Below are 12066 nucleotides of genomic sequence, written 5' to 3' on the forward strand. Positions count from 1 at the left end.
TAATCATGTTGGAGCAGATGACATTTATATCTAGTTTCTTGAATTTAAACTGAAATATTTTGATGTTAACATTAAATCTAAAATGAAACTGAAATATATTCAATAGGTCTGAAGACAGTATGCATTTTTATCTGTTCTCTGCCCAGAATCTCCCTCCAAATGATGTCAAAGTTTCAAACCAAATATCAGGATGCCCAAGACATGTAAAAGTAAGAAACTTGGAAAATGGATCCAGCTTTCTTGACACACTACACCTGACTGCAAAAGAGGTAAAATACGGAAATATGAACAGGGAGTTTTCATAAATACACAGACTGCAACATTGTTTTTTGACATTTGATTGTTTTTCAGGTTATCAATTGCCAGACCAAAGCCTGCCAAGGGTCACTCATGACCCCAAAGGGCCTGGTGAGAGGTACCAGAGATGGGCCAGTTCCACTAGAGGATCTTCTACCTCAGGCAATAGACTTCCTCAAGCAATATTATAGTTCATTTAAGGAGTAAGTCAGCTTGATTTTTGGGTATAAAATCCTCTACCTACCTGTGTGTCTGTGAGCCTCCAGCAGGGTTTGGTTTCTTCACAGCTCTTGGTAACTCTCCTGTTACATAGCATGCATTCAAAAATACATAAGGACTGTTTAAAATGCCAGATAAAGCTGTCATTGCCCCTCATGTGCTCCATCTGCCAACCCAAGATCTTGGGAACACAGGGAAGGACTCTGCACCATGCACTCCTCAGCTCCATCCCTTTGGAGTGTGCTACATTCCAGTACATTGTGGACTCTCTGCCAGAGCATTACCTTCTGTTTTCTTGGGATTAGCTGCCCTCAGATCAGTCTCAGTGTGGATAATGCCTTTTGTTTGTGTTGTTCCAAGTATCTTTTCTCTGTGTTCCTCTCAAGGCTTTAGCCAAGATTGGAAGGCCAGTGTTGCTTCTCACCCTTGCTCTGTGCTATCAGCATAAGCTCGCTGAGCATTCTGAGAGGGGTTTGTTTTCACAAAAACAGCCATGGTGCAGAGGCCTCTTGTTGCAGGAAATGCTGGAACAGCTAGTTGATGTCCAAGGGCTTGCAGTGACATTCCACATGATGAGCTTTCAGGCAACAGTTCAGTGTTTCCTCATCCCATTAGAAAACATTATCAAACTTTCAAAGGGACTCAGCCACATAATGGCCACTTCATTAGACACTTTGAACTCGTTTCAAATCTTTCTTCCCTCTGAATCTTTCTGAAAGTCCCTGTCTTACACACAGGCTGTCCTCACCAGCCTATTGCATTTGCATATCCCCGTGTCTCTGCTCATGGCTGTTTGATCACAGTGATTTACACTATCTCATATGCTTGCCCTTGATCTTTCATCTTGCTGAAAATGTGAAAACTCTCAGACAGTGCAGGCTATTTTCATTCTGTCTGTAAGACAACAAAACAATTTTTGTCTCTGCTATGATAAATATTTTCTAATGTTTTGACTTCCCTCTCTGTTATCAAATTCAAGAATTTTAGAGTTGGTTTCCCTGACAAAGGAATTGCTCAGCACTTCCCTTTAGGAATGAAAATCTTACTTACTTTATTCAGAAGAGCTGTAGCCTTGTAAACACAATGGATCTTTGAGAGGACAGTCATTCTCAGCCTACATGTGCCCTGAAACTCACCTGTTCTCTGTTTTTTAGTTCCTTGTGATTTTTTTCAAATTCATCTAGAAAATCCAACTTTAAACCAAAAGCTTACACAGAATAGCTTGCGGCCAATCCATGCATGTATGGAGTGGTGAAAGGATGGTGTCACTACTTAAATTTCTAGTGTGTTAGTTTCTTCATGGGGCCAGTAAGCTCTGTACTTGCACTCCATAAGGACAAGTCTTAAATTATGAAGGCAAAATATAAAGAGAATGTCATCACTTTGAATGAAATTCTCATTGTTTCTTTTCATGGCTGTTTCCTGTTCAAAAGGCCAAAAATGAAAGAACAGCTGGGCCGGCTGGAAGCAGTGACCAAGGAGATAGAAACAACAGGAACCTACCACCTGACAAAGGATGAGCTGACCTTTGCTGCCAAGCAGGCCTGGAGGAATGCACCCAGGTGCATCGGGAGAATCCAGTGGTCCAACCTGCAGGTGAGCTGTGGATCTACACCTGAGCTGTAGCCAAATAGTCCTCTGCTGTGCCTCAGAAGAATGGCCTTGCCTTTGCTAGAACATGTCACTGCTTGGATTGAGGAGGAGTCCCTCCTGTCCGTATCAGGAGATTGGTTTCTTGGTAGTTCTCTGCTTCATGGCTGAATGAAAATGTGTGGCAGTGTGAGTGTGAGTGTGAGCGTGGTGTGTCATGGAACCCAGTACATGTTTTGGTCCTTGGTGGGTTGCTATGGGTGAAAATGATGCATATAAGAACTATAAAAAAGAACCTTTCCTAGTGGAGCCACAACCTTTCCATTCCTTAAGTGCATAGGAAAAATAACAACTTTGCATTACTTTTCCAAAATTTGTATTCTTCTTTACATTTCTGTTGGAAACACACAGGTGTTTGATGCACGGGACTGTAAAACAGCCAAGGAAATGTTCGAGCATATCTGTCATCATATTCAATATGCCACAAACAATGGCAATATAAGGTAGGTCTCTAATTTTAATTTTAAACAACAAAAATCACATCCAGATCTGGCATCAAAACCACATGAAATGGTCTATCTAAACATTTTGACAACTTGTCTCTGCTCTTAATTTTCCTGGTACTTACATTTTCCTCTCATGCGTTCCATCAACCATCTTGAAATTTATTACTTTAATGGCTGATGTTACAAAACCTCTTGCAATTCCTTGGGAAAAGAGATGACTTGAAGATTTGGGGAGGTGGGTAAAGAGGATGAATGATTTTATTTTGACTGATGTTCATTTAGAAATGTGAAACATTTTCTCCTGGTCCCAGTTTCTGTGTGACAGGTGAGGGTGTGCTCAGGGTGTGCTCTCTGTCCGGGCAGGTCAGCCATCACGGTGTTCCCGCCCAGGACGGACGGGCGGCACGATTTCCGCGTGTGGAACAGCCAGCTGATCCGCTACGCTGGCTACCCAATGCCAGATGGCTCCGTGCTTGGAGACCCTGCCACTGTGGAGTTCACCCAGGTACGGCTCCAAACTCACCCTGCAGCTGCTTCCCATCCTGGCCGACCCACCTCCCTGGGGCTCCCTCCTCGCACGTTCATGCAGAGGGCTAGGGAGGTGAGGAGTGAATGGCATGTTCTGCCCCATAAGTTCCAGGAGCAGGCTGGAACAATAATTTATTTCCTACAGCTCTGATACAGAAGTGCTGCCCTCCATCTCAAAACAGGGTAAGCTGATATTGTCAGGGGACACAACCAGGCACACAACCAGTACTTTGTCAGCATGGGTCAACATTGTTTGAATGGCAAAGTGAACCTTTTTCACTTAGAATTTACCTCAGCAGGTTTCAGAGGGTTAAAATTCTTTTGTCTTCAGATCTGGAGGGGAAACCTGAAAAGAACACAAAATGTGCTTTCTGTATTTGCAGTTGTGCATCGAGCTTGGGTGGAAGCCGAAGTATGGCCGCTTTGATGTACTTCCACTTGTTCTCCAAGCAAATGGCCAAGACCCAGAAATATTTGAATTACCTCCAGAAATTGTCCTCCAAGTGCCAATGGAGCATCCAAAGTAAGCACACAAGATTTAGATAATTGCATTTTTGCCTCTGCCTCACCTTGGCAGGTTATTGGGCTGTGCCTGTGGCAGTTGTTTTATGAGTTCTTTGTCAGGATGAAATGATGGTAAATCATCCTGAAAGATAAAATGCCTCTTACAACAGTGAAATGAGATTTAAATTAAGGAAGCAAATGACCATTTTGTTGGAAAACTTTTTTCCCAATTTACATTTCAATTATATTCAGGATCTTAAAAATCCTAATTTCTTGTGCTAGTGTAATACACATGTAACACTGCACTCATAACAGTGTTTATTGCCTTCCTCTCATTGCTTTTTTCTTTCTGTTTGCTTTGGGACTGGCCTACAGACTGCAGTACTCTGTAATATGGTTCTGCAGTTCCTGTAGCTGGTGATACCCAAATTCTGCACTGAACACTGCTGTGAGTTTCTGCAGCCCCCAGTCCAGGGGTTCCTCCTAGAATCAGTACTCTTTATCTTCTGGGCTTTTCTGGTTTTCGAGGAAGAGACACACAAATAATAACTCAAAGTGCTTGTTGGGCAGGTACGAGTGGTTTAAGGAGCTGGAGCTGAAGTGGTACGCGCTGCCTGCAGTGGCCAGCATGCTGCTGGAGGCAGGAGGGCTGGAGTTCACCGCGTGCCCCTTCAATGGCTGGTACATGGGCACCGAGATTGGAGTGCGCGACTTCTGTGACGCTCAGCGCTACAACGTCCTGAAGGTGACCTGGGCTGGCTGCAGGGGAGGGAACTCGGTGCAGGAAAAGAGACACTATCTGTGTTCACTGGGATGGGAGAGAACCACTTCCTGCCTTGTGAAGCTGGAGCGTCCTCAAGAAACAGAACTCCAAAACTCCAGTTTACCTTTAATCTCTCTGTTTCTGCTGCCATCACTTTCCCCAGCATGAGACTGACTCTTTCCCCTTCTTCTTCTGCACAGCTTTTTCCTGATACAAAGTTGATGAGGTTGAGAAATCATGGGGTCTAAGTTCCATACAGTAAGTTGCTTTCCCCTTTTCTCTCTCTTTATCACATGTAGGAGGTAGGGAGGAGAATGGGACTGGAAACAAACAAACTGTCATCATTATGGAAGGACCGAGCTGTTGTAGAGATCAATGTGGCTGTGCTTCACAGCTTCCAGGTAAGTCATTGAGTGTGGGATCTCGAGAGACACTGAGCACTCACTGTGCCTTTTTCCCTTCTCTCAATTATGATTCCAATAGAGTTATTCTTGATTTTCACCTGAGAAAGTGGAGGAATCCATATTTCCTCACAGGTAAAGGCAGAAGAAGAGAAAGAAGCAAAGGAAGTTAAGGGAAAGATTTTCCATCCTTTTAACACATTTATCTATATTTCAAAACCTATGTAAAGCCATTGGATTAATATATTTTATTTTCAATTCCAGTTTAACATATCATGACAATATGAAAAGTGGGTAAAAGTGAGTCAGAGCCTTTGCAACATGCACTCCCAGTGCTACAGAGGTAAAATGCTGATGTTAAAGAAAAGATCTAAGAGTTCTTAATCAAAGGCCCGCGCCTCAATCTGTATCTTTACAGTAACTGCTGATAGTATTTATTCCCCATAAATACTCCCTTTACTCTGAGTAAAGTCCTTGAAATATTGACCAGAGCAAGAGGATTACTTCAGCTACACCAGGTAGAAGGGCAGAATAGGGTTTTTAATGCATGCTTTTCTTTTTGCCATTGTTCTAGAAACAGAATGTGACCATCATGGATCACCACTCGGCCTCGGAGTCCTTCCTGAAGTACATGCAGAGCGAGTACCGCGCGCGGGGCGGCTGCCCGGCAGACTGGGTGTGGATTGTGCCTCCCATGTCAGGCAGCATAACCCCCGTGTTCCACCAAGAGATGTTGAACTATGTCCTCACTCCCTTCTATTACTACCAGGTACACATCATCAAAAAGAAAAACCGACTCTGGCAGACAAGCTCAGCAGGGCAGATGCGATACGGGACCTGAGGGAGTCTGGGTGCCAAGCCCTGGTTCATGGAAGGTCACTAGACATGATTCAGAAGTAGCAGGCAGGAGCTATTTTATGTGGGAGGTGTTGTTAGTTCTGTTGAATTCTCTGGCTTTAAGTAAAATGAAGTTTAATGCAACAGAGACTGAGACCATAATTTTACGCAGTGGATTGTATATACAGATTCTATTTCATCTGGCCCCTTAAAGATACACAAATTGTTTATTTACTATTTTGCTTTCCTTACCTAAAGCATGACTTTTTTTTTTTAATAGGTGGATGCATGGAAAACACATGTGTGGCATGATGAGACCCGGAGGCCAAGGAAAAAAGAAATAAAGTTTAGCGTCTTGGCAAAGCAAGTTGTTCAAATAAGATTCTTCATGCTTTGTCCAACTATTCTATTCTTGTAATGTTTCTGCTCTACTTCTTTAAAAACATTATTACAATAAGGACCACTTGAGTGGTTTGAATCATAGCCTTACCTGTCCACCCTGAGATAACATTCTAAGCATCTTGCTTCTGAACCATCTTCCAAGAAAAGCCATGCTCAAGCTCAGTCTTTCCTAGCTTGTTTGTGAATCAACCTGAATTCATGTAGCTCCATTAAAAGTTGTGTGTGACTGTTCTTTCCCCAGGGCTGTGCTCTTTGCATCCTCACTCATGCGAGGGGCAGTGGCCACCAGGGCCAAGGTCACCGTCATCTACGCGACAGAGACGGGCAAGTCGGAGACGCTCGCCAACAACCTGTGCAGCCTGTTCAGCTGTGCCTTCAGCACCAAGGTGAGCACTACAAATCAGCCACGCCTCGTGGAGACAGGAGTTTGGCTTCTGCAGGCTTTTCCATTCCCCAAACCTGTGCTTGGAATGTTCTACGAGTTGGACTAGAACTTTGATTTTGTATTAATTTAGCATAATGCCATGTGAGTTTGGTCAGCAGTCATCTGAGATATCTAAGGCTAGTTCTTATGTGTGCTAGCAATTTCTCATGAGCTTTATTCCTTCCAGATCCTGTGCATGGATGAGTACAACATTTGTGACCTGGAAGAAGAAACACTTCTTTTAGTGGTTACTAGCACTTTTGGAAATGGAGATTCTCCAGGTAACGGAAAGGTAATGTTCCCCTCAGAAGTGTGTATGAGACTCAGCTCAAAGGCCAAAGACAAACCTTTCATTTATCTCATGTCCTTCAGGAAGATATGGATCAGGTTTCAGATCAGAGTATTCTGTCTTAAATCAGTGTATTTTTCTAACCTTAAGTATTTTATGTATTTTTATGCAGGCCTTGAAGGACTCCTTGCTCAGACTGAAACTGTTGAGAAATAAAATTAGGTAAAAATACTTTGCTGTTTGGTTTGCATGCAATTGAGTCCTTTAGCACTCCATACAGCAGAACACTGCAATCGTCTTCTCATCTCCTGCAGGTATGCTGTGTTTGGTCTGGGGTCCAGCATGTACCCAGAGTTCTGTGCCTTTGCTCATGCCATTGACCAAAAACTGGCCCAACTCGGGGCTTCCCAGCTCACTCCAGTGGGTGAAGGGGATGAACTCAATGGGCAAGAAGAAGCTTTCCGCAGCTGGGCAGTCAGTGCTTTCCAGGTGAATATAGAAATACATCTCATATTCTAGTCACTCATCCATTCATTTTAGTTCAGATCCCATAAAAATGAGGGAAAATGAAGGAAACCAAACATCTGAATTTATATCTGAATTTGGAACTCCCCTCTTCTCTGCTTGCCTAACAAGGAGAGGGAACTGGGTCCCTTTTCTATTACTTTTTAATATCCACACAAAATTGTGTGAACCCTTTTGAATAATGGAATGTTCAGTACGAACAAGTGTAGCATCAAACATATTTATATTTTGCAGTAGATCTTTTTTGGCTATGCTGTTATAAAGTGAACCTTACTGAACTCACTGAACCCACACACCAGAGACACTAGAAACCAGCAATCTGTGAAACTGATAGCTCCTTATTAGGATTATGACAATGCTAAGAATACTTTCTTTACTGTGAATAGCCTTTATTTTTGTGGTTTTTTTATCTAGGCTGCCTGTGACATTTTTAACGTCCGTGGGAGACACAGTATTCAGTTGCCTGAGATCTACACCTCTGAGGAAAGCTGGGACCCTACCAATTACAGGCTAGTGCATGAGTCCCAGCCCATGGACCTGGCTAAAGGTATTGCTCCCACCTTGCCCTCCCTCTGCCTTTGCTGCTTCAGAGGGGCTGCACTGTGAAGGTTTCTCAGAAGTGCTCGTGGCCCTGCTGGATGGTAGAATGCATATAATGAAGCACATGGTCAGATTTAAAAGCACACTGGTTGACATTGTGTTAGTTATCTTTTCCAGCACAATAACACTGGAACTGTCACTCATTTGTGCAGCCCCAGAGGAACAAAAGCTGAGATGAACTGCTTTGAGTCAGGGAATGGGGCACACTCAACTGACTGGTGCTTGGTCACCTTCTAGGGCAAGCGTGGTTCAGTTCTCCTCTGCATATTATTTGAAGACATTTTAAACAAAACTAATCACAGAGTTACCAAGAGTCATATCCTCTTTTCTCACCAGCTCTTGCAAACATTCATGCCAAGGATGTAATTCCCATGAAGCTGAAATTCAGGCAGAATCTTCAAAGTTCAAAGTCCAGGTATGCTACCTCATTCTTTTGAATATTGCAATACTGCATTTTACTAAAATCTTAAACATCTGAAGTGCCTGGTAATAAACATCTTCTCCCTGCAGTTATTAGAAAAGATATTGGATTTTTATACTGTCCTTAGTAGAAGCACGTGAGCTGTGCAGTCTGCAGTGGGGCAGCACTTCCACTGGCTGATCCAGGCAGAAGTTGAGCACCTGTTTGTTTGGATACAAGTACTTCTCATGCCTGGACTCTGATTTGTTTAAGTCTCTGTGAAGCCCTAAGCTGGTCTGGTATTTGGTAATGAACACAAGGGAGCCCTTGCCAGGTGCCACTGCACATTTATTCCTTTCCTGTGCAATCCAAGGGAAATCCTGTCAGTGTAACCAAGATCTGTCTCATTTCTCTGTCTTTGCTATGCAGTCGTGTCACCATCCTGGTTAAGCTTCGCTGTGAGACCGATCAGGAGGTGCGCTACCTTCCCGGGGAGCACATCGGGATTTTCCCGGGCAACCAGGCAGAGCTGGTCCGTGGCATTATTGCACGAGTCAAGGATGCCCCTCCAGCTGATCAGACTGTCAGGCTTGAAACCTGCATTGATGGTAAGCTGGGTCTTTAGACAAAACAACAGAGTATGTTGGACAGACTCCTTTAAAATTCCTAAGAATTTTTGCTGACTGAATTTAATTCTATGATCCTTTTCTCAGGTTTCAATGGGATTTTGTTGCTGCTTTTTAGTTATTCTTACAATTCCTGGTTCTGATTTTGCCCTTTCTGGAAAAAGCATGGCTTCACCAGGGTTTGCAGAGGTACCCGAGGTGACGCTGTAATTCAGTTGCTGAATTGGCCATTGACTGCAATTAAATTAATCAGCAGTTTGCTAATTGATACATGTAGAAGTCCTAAAATAGAATATATGTCCTGCCCATCTTTCCCATATTAGTAGGAACAATCATAGGATTCTGGAACACAGAAAGATGGTTTCCCCAAATGAAAGACTGTGCCTTTCCAAGTGGTGTTTTGTCATGAAATTCTCTGTATCAGATCCTCCCCTTACAAAATGTTCAAAACCTCACAATAACCTCTTTCAGAGGCCTAGACCTGCTGTATCCTCACTGAAGGGGTATTTTGAAGGACACTGAGTTTTGCAAAGCTCTACAGCTGTCAAATACCACAGGTGTTGCTAAGTGTCCTTTTCTCTCCCTCATTTCCAGGTGGGTATTGGGCAAGTCACAAAAAGATTCCAGCCTGCACACTACCCCAGGCTTTGACATACTTGCTTGATATCACTACTCCACCCTCCCAACAATTGCTAAAAAAACTCTCCCAGCTGGTGAGGGCAGAAGGAGACAAGCAGAGGCTGGAGGTGCTGTGTCAGGTGAGCCTTAGGGCTGGAGTTTTGTTTGCACTGGGCCCTCTGATGCCCTTTGACTCTGTAGCAGAAGCTTAAGAATTTTTGTAGTGATGGATTTTTATGCCTCTGTTACTTGTTCTGTGGTCTTAGAAAGCCAGCCACAGTGAGAGAAGGAGGGGTCTGAGGCTCAGCTCGGGTGTGGGAGCCAGCATTTGGTGTTTCCTGTGTGGTTCTGGGTGGGTCACTTGCCTGCCTGGTTCTCTTGCCTCACGGTGGTTTCTGATGAGACATCCTTGAAGCCTTACACTTCGCATGTGGAGGAGCTGCAGGGCAGCTGGTAGATGTTTTTGTCAGAGAACTTGCTACCCTGAGAGTCAGAGGGATGTGGCTTTAAGTAATGACTCACAGGTGTGGTGAGTGCTGGCTCCTCCTACCAGGTTCAGGGAGGCTGGGGAGGGGTCAGGAGCTGGAGCTACACAATTTCATGGATGTGCCATGACAGGGAGCACATCCCTGAGAGAAATGGATTCTACTTCACTTTCTGCATCCTCACTGAGAGAGCAGGTGTCTAAGAACATTGTAGTGGGGTTCTGTGTTCAAAATTAAATTATTTCTTAGGAAACCCCAGTATTGGTCCTGGCAAAGTTTTGAGGACTCTTTGTTACCTGCATATTTAATTGAATGTGAAGCAGGAATCTTATTTATAAGTGACATTTGAAGTATGCCTGCTCTCCTGAATTCAGCATGACCTGGTAATGTTGTGGTGATGCCTTTTGGCTTTTAGAGCACAGAAGAATACAATAAATGGAAGTTTTACAACAGCCCAAACATCCTGGAGGTCCTGGAGGAGTTCCCCTCTGCTGAGGTCTCCACAGCTTTCCTGCTGACTCAGCTGCCACTTCTGAAGCCCAGGTACTATTCTGTCAGCTCCTCCTGTGACATGACAGCCAGAGAGATTCATCTGACAGTTGCAGTTGTAAACTACAGGACAAGAGGTAATGAATTGTTGTTTTCATCTCTCTCTTAATTAAATGGTATTTAGACTACATTCTGGTTCAGGAAAAAAAACCTGTCTACCATACAGCTTGAAGAATATCTGTAATAAAGAATTTGTTGTCATACCTGCAGAATAGTACCTGCAGGGCAGGTGTTCCTCCTGGGCCAAGATTTGCTAAAACCCTGCACCATCATCAGTGTATCCATGTTTTATAAATCATTACTAGACATACATGTATTTTAAAGCTGTAATTTTAAGTATAAAGTGTGCTTTTTTAAAAACAGAGGGCTTTTGGGTGCTGTCAGAGGTGTTCTGCATTGCTCTGCTTCTTTTAGATGGAGAAGGGCCTGTGCACCATGGAGTGTGCAGCACGTGGCTGAACACGGTCGAGCTCGATGAAACCGTTCCCTGCTTCATCCGCAGGTAAAGCAACTTTAACAAGTAAGAGCAGCTCGTAGTTCAGCTTCTTGGGGGGCTTTCCCTTGGAAATGTTCACATGATTGGTGAGTTGAAGTTGGAACAGCTGGGCCTGAGAAGAGAGGGAATTCCCTGTCTTCCAGAGATGAGATCTTTTACCATGCCTTATGTTTAGTAAAATTACACATCATTAGGAAACTCTGCAATCATTCTTTTGCTATGGCCCCATTCCCCACTGCAGAGCAGGAAAAGGGGAGGGAACCAGGAGCACCCAGTTCAGCCCCACTGCTGCTTCCACACTGGGGGCTTGGGCTGTGCTCAGTCATTCAGCAACTGAACATGAGTTTCAGTCAGAAAGCAGCCACCTAATTAACATATTCTTGTCTTTTAGTGCTAATGAGTTCCACCTCCCCGAGGAGCCAGGCCAGCCCTGCCTTCTGATCGGCTCGGGCACCGGGATTGCTCCCTTCAGGAGCTTCTGGCTGCAGCGCCTCTATGACCTGGAGCACAGAGGTACCTGCAGGGCCCGGGGCAGCTGGCCCAGGGACACCCCCAGTCCTGCAGGCACCCACAAACGCCAGCCGAGAGCCCTGCAGGGATCAGCACCCCCAGGCTCATCGGCACTGCACTGGCTCAGCCAGTCCATCCCCCAGGGACCATTCCCGTGGGCGGGGGTCCTTTGGGGACTTGGAGGGCACAGCCTGTGTGCCAGTGGCTGCCCCAGGCACTCAGACTGCCACTGTCCCCCACGGGTTTCAGGGCTCAGAGGAGGGGACATGACCTTGCTGTTCGGCTGCCGGCAGCCAGACCTGGATCACATCTACAGGGAGGAGACTGAGGAGATGAAGAGGAGGGGAGTCCTGAGAGATATCTACACAGCTTACTCCAGACTGCCTGGCCAAGAGAAAGTAAGGCTGCTTCCTTTGTTCTTTAAGGGTTAACTCCTCCAGAATCATCCCTCAAGTTAAGATCTGGCCTCTGATCTTTAAAAAAATTAGCATTTTGCT

The 12066-nt window shown here is 44.6% G+C and overlaps 1 protein-coding gene across 4 annotated transcripts in view; it reads left to right on the top strand.

Annotated features, from left to right (window-relative positions):
* The window catches only part of NOS2 (nitric oxide synthase 2), a 29698-nt gene that overhangs the window by 15614 nt on the left and 2018 nt on the right, over positions 1 to 12066 (top strand). For all 4 annotated transcript variants that reach the window (XM_038158214.1, XM_038158213.1, XM_038158215.1 and 1 more), the window contains 22 exons: positions 147 to 269; positions 352 to 500; positions 1950 to 2112; positions 2518 to 2609; positions 2976 to 3117; positions 3524 to 3663; positions 4215 to 4389; positions 4707 to 4808; positions 5383 to 5577; positions 5926 to 6008; positions 6289 to 6433; positions 6659 to 6763; positions 6933 to 6982; positions 7075 to 7249; positions 7700 to 7832; positions 8222 to 8300; positions 8715 to 8893; positions 9506 to 9669; positions 10430 to 10640; positions 10978 to 11065; positions 11451 to 11572; positions 11819 to 11967. In XM_038158214.1, the coding sequence (XP_038014142.1) occupies positions 147 to 269; positions 352 to 500; positions 1950 to 2112; positions 2518 to 2609; positions 2976 to 3117; positions 3524 to 3663; positions 4215 to 4389; positions 4707 to 4808; positions 5383 to 5577; positions 5926 to 6008; positions 6289 to 6433; positions 6659 to 6763; positions 6933 to 6982; positions 7075 to 7249; positions 7700 to 7832; positions 8222 to 8300; positions 8715 to 8893; positions 9506 to 9669; positions 10430 to 10640; positions 10978 to 11065; positions 11451 to 11572; positions 11819 to 11967 (2964 nt within the window). The remainder of the gene's footprint in view (positions 1 to 146; positions 270 to 351; positions 501 to 1949; positions 2113 to 2517; positions 2610 to 2975; positions 3118 to 3523; positions 3664 to 4214; positions 4390 to 4706; positions 4809 to 5382; positions 5578 to 5925; positions 6009 to 6288; positions 6434 to 6658; positions 6764 to 6932; positions 6983 to 7074; positions 7250 to 7699; positions 7833 to 8221; positions 8301 to 8714; positions 8894 to 9505; positions 9670 to 10429; positions 10641 to 10977; positions 11066 to 11450; positions 11573 to 11818; positions 11968 to 12066) is intronic.

The sequence above is a fragment of the Motacilla alba genome, chromosome 19 (assembly GCF_015832195.1).
Source record: "Motacilla alba alba isolate MOTALB_02 chromosome 19, Motacilla_alba_V1.0_pri, whole genome shotgun sequence".
NCBI lineage: Eukaryota > Metazoa > Chordata > Aves > Passeriformes > Motacillidae > Motacilla > Motacilla alba.